The sequence below is a fragment of the Babylonia areolata genome, chromosome 21, assembly GCF_041734735.1.
Source record: "Babylonia areolata isolate BAREFJ2019XMU chromosome 21, ASM4173473v1, whole genome shotgun sequence".
Lineage (NCBI taxonomy): Eukaryota > Metazoa > Mollusca > Gastropoda > Neogastropoda > Buccinidae > Babylonia > Babylonia areolata.
The window spans coordinates 25,535,275-25,553,685 of record NC_134896.1 but is presented as its reverse complement, the minus strand read 5'-3'; the positions used below and the strand labels follow the sequence as shown (position 1 = coordinate 25,553,685).

Sequence of the window (18,411 nt, the reverse complement as noted above, 5' to 3'; positions counted from 1 at the left end):
ATTTCATTTTTATCTATGTTTATTTTGCATTTTGGGGCACATCATAATGTAAGCATCTAGCTTGTAACAACTTCTCGATCAAAGTTTGCATATCTAATAATTATGTTCACTTTTTTTCTGTCAGACTAAATAATCTGAAGGATTTTGCAATGCACTGACTTTTTGTATTCCAACGCTTAGGCAACCATAGTCTGTTAACTTGAAGAGAGCCCAGAAACACACAAAGCTTAGTATGCAACACGTTTGATTTTGTTAAAACCACTGACGGTGAGAGAGAGAGAGAGAGAGAGAGAGAGAGAGAGAGAGAGAGGGAGAGAGAGATTCTGTATCCATGCGCACAGTTGTAGAGATAACATCATGCTGAATTCATGTATGTGCATGTATCACACACACACACACACACACACACACACACACCAATGCAAGTACTTTCCATCTTATTTATTGCCAAATATCCACAAAATCGCAATTTCACACACTCGCTCATTTCACTCACAGTTTTTTTACTTGACTAAAAACTATAAAAATTGCATTAATCTGCATATCTGACGGCGTCAATGATTCAATGGAAATCCACAACCCGGCAAAGTTATATTACACACTAGTCCTCATATGAGTATCTAATAAATGTAGTTTACAATGCTCATATCGTAGTAAAAATTAAAATAACGGGAAATACAAAAAGTACCACTCATTTTATGCAAGAGTGCAAGGCGGGCAAGAGCGAATGACATCAAAGCCACACGTAAAAGGTGATGTCAGTGCAGCGATGACGTCATTCTTGTTGACCTATTGTTCGTCACAACGCCAGACCGATGGCGGCTCAAAACTGTGATAGTATAAAATGTGACATCACAGACGGTTTCCTTCAAGATTAAGATTCTTGCTAAGGCAGTATTCGTTATGGAGTCAGATCGACTGAAAGTCGATATCACACACCCACACACACACACAGAGTATTACAAAAAATGCCTTCATTCTGGTGTTCCTTTCTTTTTTTTTGGCACTGGCAGGTTGTCTAACCACGTCACAATATAACAGACAGCTAATCATTAATTTATAATATTTACTTCAAAGACTACACAGCTGAGACTGAGGAACGACAAATGGGTTTAAATGGGGAAACCTAAAAAAGAAAAAAACAATAACAACAAACAAACAAACAATACAATCAAGAGAGAAAATGGACACACATTCAAAGAGACAGGACAGCAGTCCCAGTGTCCCCCTGTTAATACTGATAACATACATAAGAAATCTCAATTGTGTTAGATGATTGCTCCCCCCCCCACCCCCCTCCCAAAAGGCATATATCATAAACAGTGCATACAGGAAGATGACACATGTCATACGCAAGCATGGCAACTAACCACGCATGCCACGCAACACGCCTCTTCCTGTCACATGACTGTGCAGAATACCTTACATACTGTAACAGAAGTAGCAATGCACAGACTGTTATAAGATTTAAACTGTATAAGATTTAAACATGAAAAGAGTTATCAAGACCAAGAGTGTGGTCAGGATGTTAGTTGAGTTCAACTCATTTGAATGGTAGGTCTCAAAATATAACTGGTTAACACCATGCTTGCTTCAACCACGATTCACATTCACTATACAAATAAATAATTCTATGGATTATCTACCAGGAAATTTATGACTTGGGTTGCACGTTTTAACATCATGACCTTTTAACTGAAACTTGCTAAGACTATTTATTACCATGTTTCACAATATTTCAACAGCAAGAGAAATATATCTGAATGGATTGCTACTAACACTATCAATAAGTAACCAAAATATATGATATGCACGAACTTTGTAATTCTAACATTCAAAGGTTGCCAGACAAAACATGAGAAAGGTATGCGGGAAACAAATACGTTTTTCATTCAAACATGTGTACATTTTATACAATCTCGTTTTTTACGGCAATGTTTCAGCCTTTGCAATAAATTAGATGAAAGATTGGATGATGAAACAGCGATCTAGATAATTACAATGGGAAAATGATCAGTCTGAGTATGTCTCTGATGCAGAGCCAAGCAAATGTAACTTTCGAGTGAAGATTCTAAGTGGTTCACACCCCCATATTGGAATGATCAACTTCACATGCCCATAACAAGTACATATATAATATGTGCATCATTACCAGAGATAGTAAAAAAAAACACAAAAAAACCCACTTGTGTAATGATTTCTGATAATCTAAAAAAAGAGATAACACTATTATGTCACTAGTGATGATATTCATGTCCTGGTATTAAAGATCTGATGTAATAAAAAGTATTTTGTAAGTTCTAATAAAAAACAAACAAACAAAAAAAACAACAAAAAACCCCCCCAAAAACCCCAACCAATCTATAGCTTGAAAAAGACAGTATTCCATCTGTGGTTACTTTCCACAAGCATGAAGAACAGAGAAACCATCAAAATGGATTCCAGTGCAAGGACCATAATATGCACTGCTAATTTTGTTCAGCCATTTAGCCATGATGCTGTCATACCTACACGCTGAACAAAACAGACGTTGCCTGAGTTGGGGAAACGAGGTTCAAATACACAATAAACAATCAAAACCAACCAGAAACATATAGACTAAAATACTCAAACACAAGATAGCAAGCCTATATGACTGACACTCGCTTAGCCAATCGTCAGATTATTGACAGATTGTACTGGCGGCACAATCAGGTCAGCTTGTGAAAAACGTATTAGAATTCCTGTGACACTTCACGTTCTACATACGCTGAAGTATGTATTGTGAAACCAAACCTGTGGTTGTCGAAGACCAGGGGGAAGAGAGGGAGGGGAGAAGGTGGGGTGAGACCTGCAGTAACAAACAGCCCACTGTTGACCGTTTGCTTGCAACAGATTTGAACAGCACATAACATGGCATTGAGGACTAGTTTTTCCCTCAAAACTATGTACATGCACTCTATAAGTATGTATATAGTAAAACAGAGAGAGAGAGAGACAGAGTGTGAGAGAGAGAGGTAACAAATCGAAAATAAAAAGCTAACAGATATCTGCAGGGATGGAGGCTGAGGTTCTACGACAACATTATGGATTTATGTACACCAAGCCATATTCTGTTTCTATACCATGCCAGAGAATTATTCATGTTGCATTAGATCTCAAAGACATTGAACAGTAAAGAATTTGACCTGGTTCCTAACTCGCATCACCTCATTTTGCCAGAATGTCTTCAGTACAGCAGAAAATCTTAACTTCAAACATCTGGACCTCAAACCTAAGATAAACGATTTAGAAGTACTTTCGTTAAAAAACAAACAAACCCAAAAACCATACCAAAGAAGCAAACTATCTAATGACAAAAACTGTACTTGTAAGCAAACACGCTGTCGTTGTACTGATCTCAATGATCACAAATTCAGAACAAAGTTGTTGACCAAACACCTTTGTAATGTCAAAAACTGCAGTCTTAATTCGAAACAAACAACTGTTAATGTTCCACACATTGCAGAGCAAATGTAATTCATACTCTCTAAAATGAAATATCTTGTGTCACCTGAATCTACAAAAACTACCTATATATTTGTCTACAAATGAAAGAGAGGTCGCAATGAACAAGGAAACAAACAAAAAAAACAAAAACAAACCAGTAAATAAACTAAGGAAACAATGAATATAACAAATGCATGCATGAAAGAAATATTCAATGAAACGAAACGATTTAGCATAAAAAAATTTTTTTTTAAAAAGACGAATGGAAGAACACCTTTTAAACTTCCTATTTACTATGTGCCACATTCTCAGTTCAAATATTTGAACAGTTCATGAATCTTTAGTGGACCGGGAAACATCCGGTGGATGGGGGAAAATGGGAGTCTATTCCATCAATATGAGCAACAAGGGTGTAACACTTCATATTACAGGAATGCATAATCTGTTCAACTCTGACCCCGTTTTGAGGGGGGTGGGGGGGGGGGGCGTCTCGATTGGTTCCTCTAACCTCATGCCACTGATTACTCAGCTGACAACGACTAGTTCGGACAGGTCCGACTATAGAATGCGGCTGCCCAAGTTACATTGATAATTATAGTGCATCACACACACACACACACTCACTCTTTCTCACAATTCATGAGCACAATGCGATACAAACGTTCCTTAAAACAAATCAAATGCTTGTCATAAATCTTACATTATAATGAGCACCTTTCGTCAATGAATTCACATATCATAGAGTCTCCGTTCAATGACATCACCGCACGAATGACGTCATAACTGACGCCGATTGATGCGACAAGTCACTGAAGTCGTTGCCGTAAGTGGAATATTCCTGAGAAGTCGAAAATGTTCGACAGAAAATGAAAAATAAACCGTTTGCACTTGATCATAGATCTCAAAACTCTCCCCTCTCAACATAACTTTTCCTTCGAATGCGTCACTGCCAGTCAACCATTTTTTGTTGTTGTTTTTCAGACGGTCTTGCAAAAGACTTACATCGCCCCCGACTGCGTAAGAATTTTGACAGTGGCTCTTGATCTGTTGCAGATTGGTCCTAGCTGCTGCTCACCTCAAATTGCACGCTATTTCCGAGGGCCATTTTGTACAAACAAAAAGATACAGAAGGAAAAACAGAAACAGAAAAAAAAAAAGAAAAAAAAAAATCACGTCTGCATAGTATTTTTTGTTTTTGTTTTCAGCCGGTTGCAGAAACAGACTAGCTCAGTTTGAGTTTACGTGCTGATATCATTCGAAGTCTTCGTCCCTTAAATTTGGAAAAAAAAAAAAAAAAAAAAAAAAAAAAATCCAAGAAAGAAAATCCACAACAAAGAATGTTTTTGTCACGTCACTCACGAAACGAAGTCGGTCAATAACTTTTTTCCTACCCCGCCCTCTAAAATCTCAGGTGAAAGTGAGTTGGAGGTGGGGGTCTAAATAACAACAGCAAAAAACAAAACAAAACAAAACAAAAAAAACCCCAGTCATTACCGCCCGTGAAATCATTTTAAAACAAAACAAACAGAAAAACCAAGTGAAGAAAAACATTCAGGGAAGAGGGGAAGAGAGAAAGCGGTGAGTCAGTCAGCTCGTGCCATGGCCCAAACACTTCTAGTCCAGCTGGGCCTCTACTCTTGAACGAGAGGATTCCTAGGATGGGCGCCACTGTTACAAAAAGTACCCCTATCAAAAAATCGAATCAAATCAAATTCGTGAAGTTGCAAGACATGGAAGTGGGGTGAGGGGCAAGGGGGCGGTGGGGGTGAGGTCACTGTTGTCACACCGTGGACTCCAGCTCCACCAGGCGCGGGTTGAGCACGCGCAAGGCGTTGCCTTGGTTCAGGTCCTGCTCGAACTCCAGCAGCTGGCCCAGGAAGTTGAAGTTGGGCGAGATGATGCCCCGCTTGGCCTTGACGAACTTGTAGGCGTCGCCCATGGCCAGCCGCGTGTGCTTGAGCAGGTAGGCGATGGTGATGGTGGCCGAGCGCGAGACCCCCGCGTGGCAGTGGATCAGTACGTTGGCGCCCTTCTGCCGCGCGTCGTCTGCACGACGGGAGAAGGAAGGGATCAAATGAATGAATGAATGAAGGAAGGAATAAAATGAATGAATGATTGAATGAATTAATTAATTAATTAAGAATAAAATGAATGAATGAAGAAATAATGAAGGAATGAATAAAATGAATGAATGAATAAATAAATAAATAAATAAAATGAAGGAATGAAGAATGGGGGGAATGAATGAATGAAGAAATGAATGAACCACTTCTATTTTCTGGGTCTAGAAGAGGGTATTCTATTGCAAACTGATAGTGCTTTCTTTCATCCAGCACTTGAAAACTGGGAGGGGAGAAGAAAGAGAGAAAGAGAGAGAGAGTGACAGTGAGACAGACAGAGAGAGAGAGACGGGGGGTGGGTGGGTGGGGGTAGAGACAGACACAGTACAGAGAGAAACAGTGATACAGGAATTGGTTGCGGTTAGCAGGTGCGACTGGCTTTGACAGAGACAGAGCGGGGGGGAGGAGGGGGGGGGGGGGGGGGGGGGGGGTTGCGGTAGACATAGTGAGAGACGGTGACGGTGACAGCGGAGAAAGCAATCAGCCTCTTTCACCTGTCAGACTGAACTCTCTCTCTCTCTCTCCCTCTCTCTCTTACACACACATACACACACGCACATGCACACACACCCTTTACTGTACATAGTCTACCGGCGTGGTATCATGTTTCGTTCTGAACAGTTGTCAAACCGAGCGATAAACCTTCACTGTCGGGCCTCGCTCGGCTTCAAAACCAAACCAAATCAAATAAAAACACACAAAAACAAGAACAACAACAAAAACAAAAAAACCAACAACCCCAAAACCATGAGTAACCCGTGAGCGGTTTACAACGCTACTCCCCACTAACTGTTGGTAGGGAGCTGGGCTTACTCACACGACAAACTGACTCACACTGTACGGCTCAAGGCGACAGACTCACAGTCACATGAAGCCTGCTGAGCAAAACTGAAACAACACACGCTGTTTTGTTTTGTTACCAGTCCGACTCACCCTGGGGAGGAGGGAAAGGGTGGGGAAGGAGGGGGGGGGGGGGGAAGGCTAAGCTTATACAAAAAACCCTTCCCCACCCCCCACCCCAACATCCCCATGTCCCTTTCCATATAAGGCAGTCAGTCAGTCACGGAGTCGGTCGCTCATTGGTCGGGCTTGGGTACCATGACCAAGGAGCGCGTGCCTGACCCCCCTCCTTCTCTGCCTGGCTCTGTGAGTAACACTGATTTTATGCTTGTGAATGGGCCTAACAGCGTGTAGTGCTTTTGTAGGGAGGCGGTAGGGGGGGAGCGGAAGGGGGCTGAGGGGGGGAGGATTCAGGCAAGCGTGGAGGTGAGTCACAGACAGGTGTTCCTGGCTGACCCCCCCCCCCTCCTTCCGCCCCCTCTCTTCTCCTCTACCCCTATCTCACCACCACACACACACACACACACACATACTTCCCTCCACACACGCACAATCCTCCAAGTCACTTGGTCACTGTCACAAAGCGCAAGTTTTATTTCTTTGTTCTGCCTGGCCTTTTGGGTGGGCAGTGGGGGTGAGGGGGGTGGGGGAGGGAGGAGGGGGGAGGCGTAGTAAGCTCAACACGAAAAAGCAACTACAAGCATTTGTGACATTTTCACTCAAGGGTGTTTGTCATTCAATACTTAAAACTATCTACCCTCCTCTCTCTCTGGCCAATGACCCCCTCCATGTAAACACGCAAGTCATCCCACAAGTTTGTCATAATTAAGAAAATAATTAGTAACTTTTGGAACATCCTGTGTCCCTTGTTCATCTTCCATCGGCGCCCCACCCTCTCCGAAGAACGCACCACAAAGTTCAAACAATATTACTCTCTCACAGGTAAGCTATCGGCTGAAAAAAAAACCCAACTCAAGACTTCGAGAAAGATCGACATAGGAACCCCGTCAAACCTGTTTTAGTAGATATTATTGTTGTTGCTTTTTCACGATTGTCACTATCATCACAACGGGATCGACTTTTTTTTCTTTCTTTCTTTTTTTTTTAAACCTATTTTCAAAATTACTGAGCACTGGAGAAAGTTGGGCGCTTTTTTTTTTTTTTTGCCACCCCAGTCTCTCTCGTCCAGCAACAAGGAAGAATATTACCGTGGCTTTAATTGTGTGATGACTAACAGTGGCGGCTTCACTTCCTCATTCTATAGTTTTAAAGGCTGTTCCTGTTGAAAGAAAAAAAAAGTACACTGGCGCTCTCTCTCTCTCTCTCTCTCTCTCTCCTGTCTTCTGCTTTGGGTTGTTCCTTTGTTTCAATGCCCTGTATGACTAATTTCAATGAAAGAACCCGCCCGTTCATTTTCGCAGCAACAAACGCGCGCGCACGCACGCACGCACACACGCACGCGCGCGCGCACACACACACACACATATACACGCGCGCACTCACGCATACGCACACACCTGTCATTTCTTTGTCTGGGACTCAGAGGCCGCACCCTCTCATCCCCTCCCCTCCATACTAACCGCACCCCTCCCCCCTCATCGTCCCCTAAAACATCCCTAACTGCCGCCCAATCCGCTCTCTCTCCCTCTTTCTCTCTCTCTCTCTCTCTCTCACACAGGAGGGCGTCAACACAAGCAAGCTCTGCCTCGGCTCCCAAGACAGGTGCGTTGCCGTGGAAACCGGAGACAGCCACGTGTTGATGACTCACCGGCTTTATGAGTTTTCACCTGGGCGGGGTGCATGGCGGGGAGTGGGGGTGTAAGGGGTACAAGGAGGGATGAGGGTCGGAGGGAGTGGGGTGGGTGGGTGTGGTGGTGGTGGTGGCAATGGTTGGTGAGGGTGGCGCGTGCAAAGTGCGTGAGACCTCATTCAGGCGAGTTATCTCTTGTCTGGCCTGGCCTTCATCGTTCTTTGTCTTTCTGCCCCATGTGTGTGTGTGTGTGTGTGTGTGTGTGTGTGTGTGTGTGTGTGTGTGTGTGTGTGCGCGCGCGCGCGTATGTGTGTGTGTGTGAGAAACAGAGAGAGAGAGGCGAGCGCACATGGCACCTCATTTTTTCCACAGAAAAATAGATACTCCACAATCTTCCAAGTAAACACTGACATAAATACAGCCGCACACAAACATACAGAGAGAAGAGACCACGTGCAACGGAGCAGGAGAGATAGATAGATAGAGAGAGAGAGAGAGAGAGAGAGAGAGAGAGAGAGAGAGAGAGAGAGAGAGAAACAGCCTACACTGATGACGCGATTTCCAACTCTCTCTCTCTCCCCTCACTCTATCACACACACACACACACACACACACACACACACACTAACCGCTAAAAGAAAGAAAGCAGGATAACGTTTGCTCTTTAAGTGAAGACAAAGGCCAGTCAGTCTAGAGCTGCCTGGCCTGCAGACACGAAAAATAAAAAAAAGTAGGGACAAAAGAGAAACAACCCAGAACTTGTAGGTGTCGTAAAATACGAAACAAATATCGACATACCAGAAAACTTAGTTCCCCTTAACCCAAGGACAATGAAAAAAAAAAAAAAAAAAAAATCAATACATCTCCTACAGCACGTTTTCGTAGTATCTTTCTTTCTTACTAGTTGTGTAGCGTAGCTGAGTCAAATGTGTGTGACTATGACTATAAACTAATCCAACTGTGACATAATAACATTCTTTGATAAACTGTTCCGGTGCTTCTCTCTCTCTCTCTCTCTCTCTCTCTCACACACACACTAAACACATCCGCGACTGTTCACCACCTCACTTTTGGACCTTTCAACTGCTGAATAATCAAAACGTCAGCTACGTATACGAGGACTCATAAACGTTCCGAATCCAGTCAGTTTGGAAACTGTATCATATATAATGATTGACCAAAACTCGCAAGCTTGCTTTTTTTTTTAAATTCTTTTTAAAAAAAATAATTTTCAAAAAATTCTCTTGCAAAGTGCAGGTCGATGTTTCACCACCCGTGGAATGCCTTGTTCTATATTCGGTGTCATCCCGATTCGCTAATAACTGATGATCTGGTGATCATGATTCGCCTATTTCTCGTTTGTCTGTGCACTCGAAAAGACATCAGTTGCTCTTTCACACACACACACACACACACACACACACACACACCTCTTTTCTCTCAATTCCTATCACAAGACATACGCTGTGTGAAAATGTGTGGGAATGTAACACAAAGCTACACATTAAAAACGCGGTTTTTGTTGTTGTTCTTCTTTTTTTCAACGCAGGAAGTGAATTCGAAATATGTGTACAATCGCATGAATAAAAATGTGTTGTGCTATGCTATGCTGTGCTGTGCTGTGCTGTGCTGTGCTGTGCTGGGCTGGGCTGGGCTGGGCTGTACAGCATTGTATTGTATTGCATTGTACTGCACTGTGTCGTAGATCGAGCGAACACACATCCATGATAATCATGAACTCAAAACACTCACCAATAAATTCAATGGCCTCTTCGAAGTACTGCTTCAGGTTTTGCTGTGCGCTGTCGGAGGCCGGAATGCGCTTGTAGCGAATGCCGTGCGCCTGCCAGTGCTGGGGCACGTGCGCTGTGACGTTGAGCACATACGTAATGTTGTGACGTCGTAACCGCTCCAGCTCGGCCGCGTCACGCTCGTTACCTGAATGGTAGTAACAAACACTAGGATTCAGAGATTGTCGTGAGTGAAACCTTTATTTTTTTCTCCAGAAAGTGTCAAAGCCCTCTTTCGATTGGTAGTAAACAATACGATCGAAGAACAGGGATATGTGCTTGCATTATAAATACACGCACGTACGCACACAAGCACACGTTCGCGCGCGTGCACACACACAAGAGTTAGGAACAACAAGTAAGCAAACGACAACGACAAATTTAACCACTGAAACACAAATCCCTTCATGTAAAGAAACAGCGGTATTGTAATTGAGTTGGTAACACTCCCCCCCCCCCCCCCCCAAATAATCATCTTCTGTAGGGAGGGTGGGGTTGGGGATGAGGGAAGCGTACTTCCCTGGGCAGAATTACCGACTGTACGTGTATTGACAGACAAGAACACAGACAAGCAAACACTGACACAGACAATAAATGACAACATATGGACGACAACATCGCGAAGGAGAAAGACGAGGATCAAGGGAATATAAGAAGAGATCGTACACGTATACAAACACACGCACGCGCGTGCACACACATACAGACACACAAACTGTCATACACTGCCACAGAGAACACCTGTCACTCTTCTACTCAAAAGACACACGCAGGAGAACAATTAACATTCATCGATCCCAAGCAAGCGTACAGCTTGACCTTTGAATGCCAACTGTTCTTCGATCTTCAGTATAGCACACACGCGCACTCACACACAGCAATACCCATGCAGAACTATACACACACAGCAATACCCATGCAGAACTACGCACGCACACACACACACACACACACACTTGGTAAAGGAGCGTACCGAGGTAGAGAAAAGGGAGGACGGGGGAGGCGGTGGCGGTCTCAATCTCGGGCTCCACCAGGTCGTTGGTGGGGCTGGACAGGAGTCGGGCCGGCATGTCCCCCGGCACCCTCCGACAGCTCCAGCACAGCTCCGGGTGCTCCGCCTCGAACTGCTTCATGCCCCCTGTCAACACAACACACCACCACGCTCAATCAATCAATCAATCAGTCTATTAACCAATCACTTTAATGTCTGAAACATACAGGGCCGTAGAAGAGAGGGACAAAAAGTTAAAACCTAACATTCTCTCTCTCTCTGTATATATATATATACATATATATATATATATATATATATATATATTATTGTGTGTGTAGATATATATATATATCTCCTCTATCTGTAAGACCGTCTGTCTTTCTCTCCTCTCATCAAACCATTCTTTGCCACGCCCTCCTCCACACACACCGATCTCTTCTTTCTCTCTCTCTCTCATCACACACACACACACCCATCAACCCACCCACACACACGAAATAATATTAAGAATCTTCAGAAGTATAAAATTAAGTTAAAATGTACAGTGCACGACTGTCTCATAATATCGTCGATGCAACGAACAAATATTAGCGGTCACATTCAGCACAAAAACTGACTAAAGAAAAGAAACCATCTTCCTCAGTATACGGCATTTAAACCTTGCACGGCAATAGTCACTTCAGAAACAGCACCGACTCATTGCACTGACGATATACCTGCCCTTTCGGAGAACAGACAGAGTCCGTTACGCAACACCCGAGCAAAACTCATCCAGATGATGGCTAAAACAATAATAGCACAGTCACACGCGTAGACAATATTGGTATATGTACTCGTGTAAAACGTTCACACACGAAATACAGTCGCTTGTTTATGACAAGATCTGGCACTGATGAGTGTTCACAACAGCAACTCCGCCTCAACGACTGAGCCTCTCGCATTCTTCCTAGGCACAGAACATCAGCATCACCTCCACGAAAACATACCAGAAATGCTTTCCGTATAGTCACAGCCAAACAATGTTGTCATCCTATGGTGCACAGTCATTTTTTTTCGGTCCCGCTCCACTCACTCGACTTCATTCTTCCGTTCATGAATAACATTTTTGCGGCGTGAGAATCCCGCACAGTCACGGTCAACCTTTGGGTGCGTCGCGCGTTCTCTCTGTCTCACTCAGTCTCAAAGCGAGTAAACACTGAAGTGAAGGCACGCACCTTCTACTGCGGTTCCAGTGACGAACACACACGCAGCACACACACACAAACACACGCACAACAGCCCAAGCCTGTTTAGTGGACGACCTCGACACAGAGCTACATTCTTCCAGCCTTTAATTACAAGTAACTGTGAGCGGTGACGGGATGATTCGAGGTCTCACTCTCCAGCTGGCTACTCAAGACACAGGGGCCCGGGAAGAGTCGGAAGAGTGTGGGAAAAGTAAAGGGGGCTGAGGCCAGGTCAAAGGGGCAGTACGTCATTCCTGACCCAGTGAATCACAACATGCTGACTGCTAACAGAGGCGGGAAAGGAAGGGTGAGGAGTGGTACTGTGAGACTGACCAGTCCAAAACGATTAAAAAAGAAAAAAAGAAAAAAGAAAAATCAAGCTGCTGAACTTTCTGTGAGGCAGCCTCACGTTTTGGACAGTAACAGGTGTGGTATGGGCCCCACGCATGTGAAGTGATTTAGGTATGCGTGTCGATGGCTCGCAGTCATTTCATCTTAAACTGTAAGCCCGTCTTCAACCCCACGGCTAGTTTTGACTGGAGGACGAAGAAATACTTCCTCGTGTGTGTGTGTGTGCGTGTGTGTGTGTGTGAGAGAGAGAGAGAGAGAGAGAGAGATGCGTTGCGAGCGAACGAGAAAGAGAGAGACAGAGGGGCGCTGCCAGAGAGACAGAGAGAGAGAGAAAGAGCATCTGTCATTACAGTCATCACTGAGCTCCGCAGCAGTGCGGAGGAGGGTTTCGGGGAGGAGGGGGGGAGGAGGAGGAACTTCTACCTTTCACCTTCTCCCTCTCCATCCAAATTTCTACAGCTGTTTCGAACAACCCCCCATCCCGCCCCCTCTCAGTATCACACAAGACGCAGCATTATATAGTTTTGGGAAGAAAAACAAAATCCTTGCACCTGATACACCGAACGAAGACAGCGCCTGCACACGCGCTCTCTCCCCGCTTTCTGTTATCTCATCTTGCAACCACTGTGCGAGCTACAAGGTTGTAAATCAGCACGGTGATTTCAGCGTGCCTGCTTGAATTATGGTGGCTGACTCATCGCCAGCCCAGAAACTGGGTCATTGCCCTACTTCGGTGCACGCGCTTTGAGAGAGAGTAGAGAGAGAGAGAGAGAGAGAGAGAGAGCAACAATCGTTGGCACACAAACGGAGCACCTTGACAGTTCAACGTGTTTCTGATTAATTGGAAACGACGCGAAGGTCTCTCTCAAACAGTGCTTCTCTGCGTATACATGCTCTGTAACATGGCTTGTGTGTGTGTGTGCGTGTGTGTGTGTGTGCGCACGCGCGAGTGTGTGCGTGTATCACTGTATGTGTGTGTGCGTGTGTTTGTGTTACCCTGTTTTTTAGCAGATGAGTGCGCGCGGATAAACCGATGTCACCCGCCTGAATAGCATACACTCAAAATAGAACAATAGTTGAATACACACACACGTACACAGACATACACCATCATACAACTACCACTATTAACACCATATCTACTGCCCTTGCTGTGCACTTATAAAATCCATTTCTTAAACGCTTCTAATGTTCAATATGCATTCAGCCACACTGAAGAAGAGCTCAATTTCAATGAAATTCAGAAAGCAGTTATTCTTTACGCACAGAGAAAACCATCTGAACAATCCGAAAGAATGACAGCCGTTTTGGGAAGATTTTAATTAAAAAAACAACAAAAAAACAAACAAAAAACACAACTTCTATGTGAGTCTGAAATATATTAAGCTGAAATTTTTAAAAAAATCCTGGTCGAGAGCAACACCTTCCTTACAAATGTCCTTACTTAACGAGATTTCCATCCGATGGGGGGAGAGTTAGAGGCAGAGAGGGGCGGGGGCAAACACACACACACACACACCAAACGAGCTAAGCTTAATCCAATACCCTTGTCCACTCCCCTAAATCCACAGCATTGCATCAGTACAGTGCATGTCGTTGGCATTCCATTTCTGCATGGCCGCTTCTGACTTAGTTTCCGGATAGATCGAGTTGCTGCCCACAGCATTTTCGCAACGCCTACGACTTGTCCACAAGTTTTGTTGTTTTGTTTTTTGTGTGTGTGTGTTTCTTTTTTCTTTTTTTTTTCTCTCGCACACACACACCACTGCACAAATACCAGATCTACCTACACACCGTCTCAACGTCCCTTGCTGCCTGTTTTGGCGGCAAGTCGCAAACTGTGACGTCTGCCAAGGTAGACAAAATGGAAGAGGGAGTGTTCGTTTTTAAAATTATCTCAGTGACGGTCTTCCATTTGGATCTCTGTCCTGTCAAATTCCCTGCAGGAATCAACATGGTCGGCATCTGTGCGCATAATATGAGTCAACCAAGAATTATTGACTACATAGTCTCGCCCTCGGCTGACATAACAGGAGCGGTTTGTGTGTGTGTGTGTGTGTGTGTGTGTGTGTGAGAGAGAGAGAGAGAGAGAGGGGGGGGGGGGGGTAGGTGAGGGGAGGAGGGTGGCGATAACGTGTGTTCTTTAAGTCTTCATTCTATGTTATCTTATACTGCAATCCACTTTTTCTACAATATACTCTTACAACTCGGGGGCTAAAGGCTAGAATTTGTTGGTGTTATATCTGTCTGGAAAATGAAAGATGATACGATCAGGTCAGTGCATGACCATCATATATATATTTTTTTCTCTCTCGTTATTTCTCTCTTTAGACATACATGTGCATCACTAGTGACTGATACTGCATTGTATGTTTGCCACAAATATAACTGAAATCTGCTTAAATATTATCTCATGTACTCAGCCCATCACATAAAAAGAAGACGTGCCCAAAACAAAATCAATACAATACAGCGATTTAATTGAAACTAATTCGTGTGTGTGTGTGTGTGTGTGTGTGTGTGTGTGTGTGTGTGTGTGTGTGTGTCCGTTTCTGGACTCAACCATTGTAATAAGTCTCACTGCGATATTGTGGATGTTATAGACAATAATTATTCAGAATTTTCGAAGTTATACGTCTATGATTATGATCGATCAACTCTCTTGTTTCAAAAAGAAGTTTCTAGATTTTCCATTGGCAACGAAAATTCCCGTATGATTGATAATGAATGGTGTTTTGGACACAGATATTAGGCCTACTGCAACACAGAATAATACAGGCAGTTTTTGAATCGGGACGATGAACGCTCTGACCACGAAAAAGTCCCCCCACCCCTCTTCCCAAGTGAGAAAAATAAGTAATGAATGACGCTACGGTAATCATAACGATGACGCTAAACTGACCACAAGCCGAACCGTGACGCAAAATGACAACTCTGACACTGTTGCATGTGACGTTTTATTCTGGCTAAAACTTGTTCATTCGTCTCTTCGAATCGAAATCCGACCAAGATCAGGCAGAGTGACTCTGACAGACAGTGATCACTGTCGCCCCAGTTTCCAGGCGTCTGTCAGGTTGCGCAAAAAAGTCAGCACGAAACTGGTTCGATGCTATACTCCGCAAATGCAGAAGGGTACCAAATCTCCACAACACCAGTTTCACATCAAACTACAGGGGAGGATCAGAAGCTTATCCACAAACACACTGTCGAATCTGACATTGGTATATATTATATATATATATATATATATATATATATATATATATATATATATATCTGGAGAGAAAGACCAATAACTTGTGTGTTTATGTTAGTCAAGTGGATGTAGAGGCGATGGAAAATTCCGTTGCCCTGTGGAGGAGTTTGTCTTGGTTGATCTAGGAACAGTCATGCTGAGCACGCCACCTTGCATGCAATGGAATGAAAGAAAGAACACAAGGCGAGAAATACCGAAACAAAAGCAGGGGGAAATCAAAGAAAGAGAAAAAATAAAGAAAGGAAAGAATTTTTCATCTTCAGTTTTCACTACCAAACGTCTTCCACCTTGTACAGAGAGAGAGAGAGACATACAGAGACAGTCATGTTCAGCTGGGGGAAACAAGTATAAACTACATTCTCTACAGAAAAATATAGTCATGTAACGTGAAGCCAACAATGTTTAGTTTTCTAGTGTTTCGATTGTTTAACTTTATAGTACAGAATCATAATATTAAGCACGCACCAGTCGCGACAAAACTGTCAGCAAACCGGCTGGTTGACAAGACTAGCACTGCCTGACTTTTGTAAAGATTTATATATTAAGGGTTTTTTGTTGTTGTTGTTTTTTTTAAAGGTAAATATCGAAACCAACGATGCACCTAGCGCAACCCCAACCCCCCCTTCCCCCTTTCCTCCTTTTCCGCCAGTCCACCCCCACCCCCACCCCACCCCACGCCCCTCAATTGAGCTAAAAAGTAGATCTCCAACACAAGGCAGATCCCCAACTAAAAGTGCCCCGTATAGCCCAAATCCTTGCACGCATTGTTTGGCACGCTGGGAGGGCAATGGCCTGAAATTGCGCCACTATTACGGGAGCTGAGTCATGCGCTTGCAGGGCGCATGCGCAACACGTCGGCCTCGATCGATCAACAACAACAAAAAAAGAAAGCAAGAACACCTTTTCCGCCACTACTTCTGCCGGCCTTGCTTGCTTGCAGTCTGGATTTTCTTCTTTTTCGTGCCCAAAGCGGATACATGTATGTATACCGTGGTGACATTTCTGTGAAGGTGACACTTCAATACCAGTTTCAATAACATTTTCCCTAAGAATGACAGTGACACATTTTCTTTATTTACTGTTTACATTCACTCATTTCTTTGTCACTGTTATTTTGTTGGCTGCAGACAGAGGAGGACAATGCATGAGGCAGAAGCAACAGTGGTGAGCAGGAGGACACGTCTTTCATTTGTGACTGTTGACGCCCTCTGCTCGCATTTAAACTCCTCAGAGGCTACGGTGCAAACATCATCATTCTGAATAGCTTGGAACGGACATAGTTCCAAGACTTTCTGAACAGCTTGCAATCTGCAGACATACTTCTAAGACAGAGAGACAGATTATATATATATATATATATATATATATATATATGTGTGTGTGTGTGTGTGTGTGTGTGTGTGTGTGTACATATATATGCATATATATATATATGCATATATATATATATATATAGAGAGAGAGAGAGAGAGAGACAGAGACAGAGAGACAGAGACAGAGACAGAGAGACAGAGAGTTGAGAGAATTAGGATCAGACAGAGTGATCATTCCACACTGATTATCTGAACACCCACAAAATTATTGATTAGAAACAAATCCACCGTCGCAGACGACACAATTAAAACGAAAACATATTTTTGTTTGTTAAGTTAAGTTTGGAAGGAGGGTGGGAGGTGGAGGTTACAGATGGACAGGTTACAGATGGACAGGTTTAGCGAAAACCCTGTGAAGAAGAAGGAAGCACGCAAACAGATGAAGACACGATGAAAAACAACAAAAAACCCCACTCCCATCCCCTTCAAATTTAAACATGGAAATAAGGTAAAAACAGAAGAAGAAAAAATCAGTATCAGCAAGAAAATATAAGAAATGTAATACTTTAACATCATTTTAGGTGACAGAAAAACAGAAGGAAAGGAAGAAGTAAGTGGGGGGGAAAAAGAAAATAGAGAAGAAAAATTATCCTTTTGTCTCAAATGTAGACACAATGGAGAGTCTTTCCGGGCAGTTTTTCTTCAGAGCTGCACATGGCGAATCCCAGTGAGGCAAAGAAGACGACAAAGAATTTCCATGAAACCCACAAGGGAACTGAAAAGAATGAGACCAGCGAAACGAGGAAGGAAATGTAAGGAACCAAGAAGAAGAGAGAAGGAAGGAAGGAAGGGAATGAAATAACGAAAAAAAATGAATGGAAGGAAGGAAGGAAAGAAATTTTTATTTTCTAAACTGGGAGGGTGAGAGAAAAAAAAAGAAGAAACCAATAAAATTGGAATAAGAAATGGAAGGAACTGAATCAACAAAACACACAACACACGCACAACAACAAAAACAACAAACTAACTTAACAAACGAACAAAAGACACGAATTCCAATCACACCGATATTCCCAACTCACTTCTCTTCCGACTCATCCTTCTGTTTCTCTGTCCTGCCCGTCCGTCTTTGTTGGCAAGTCCAGAACTTTTCAGCTGAGTTAACAGAACAACTGACAGACACGTCCACAGAAACCCCCAACAGTTTGTCTTCACTGGAGCTGGAGCTCCTCGGTCCAAAAAGGCTTATATTACAAGGCTAGCAGTTTGACGGTGGACGATGGAAACTTTATAAAAAATCCGC

At 43.3% G+C, this 18,411-nt stretch overlaps 1 protein-coding gene across 1 annotated transcript in view; it reads right to left on the bottom strand.

Moving 5' to 3' along the window:
- Window positions 1-426: 426 nt before the first annotated feature.
- LOC143296262 (dual specificity protein phosphatase 10-like) overlaps window positions 427-18,411 on the bottom strand; it is a 22,427-nt gene continuing 4,442 nt past the window's right edge. Inside the window, exons 2-4 of the mRNA XM_076608099.1 lie at window positions 10,942-11,106; window positions 9,931-10,116; window positions 427-5,514 (exon numbers count right to left, since the gene is read on the bottom strand). Coding sequence (XP_076464214.1) covers window positions 5,249-5,514; window positions 9,931-10,116; window positions 10,942-11,106 — 617 coding nt within the window. The 3' untranslated portion in view covers window positions 427-5,248. The remainder of the gene's footprint in view (window positions 5,515-9,930; window positions 10,117-10,941; window positions 11,107-18,411) is intronic.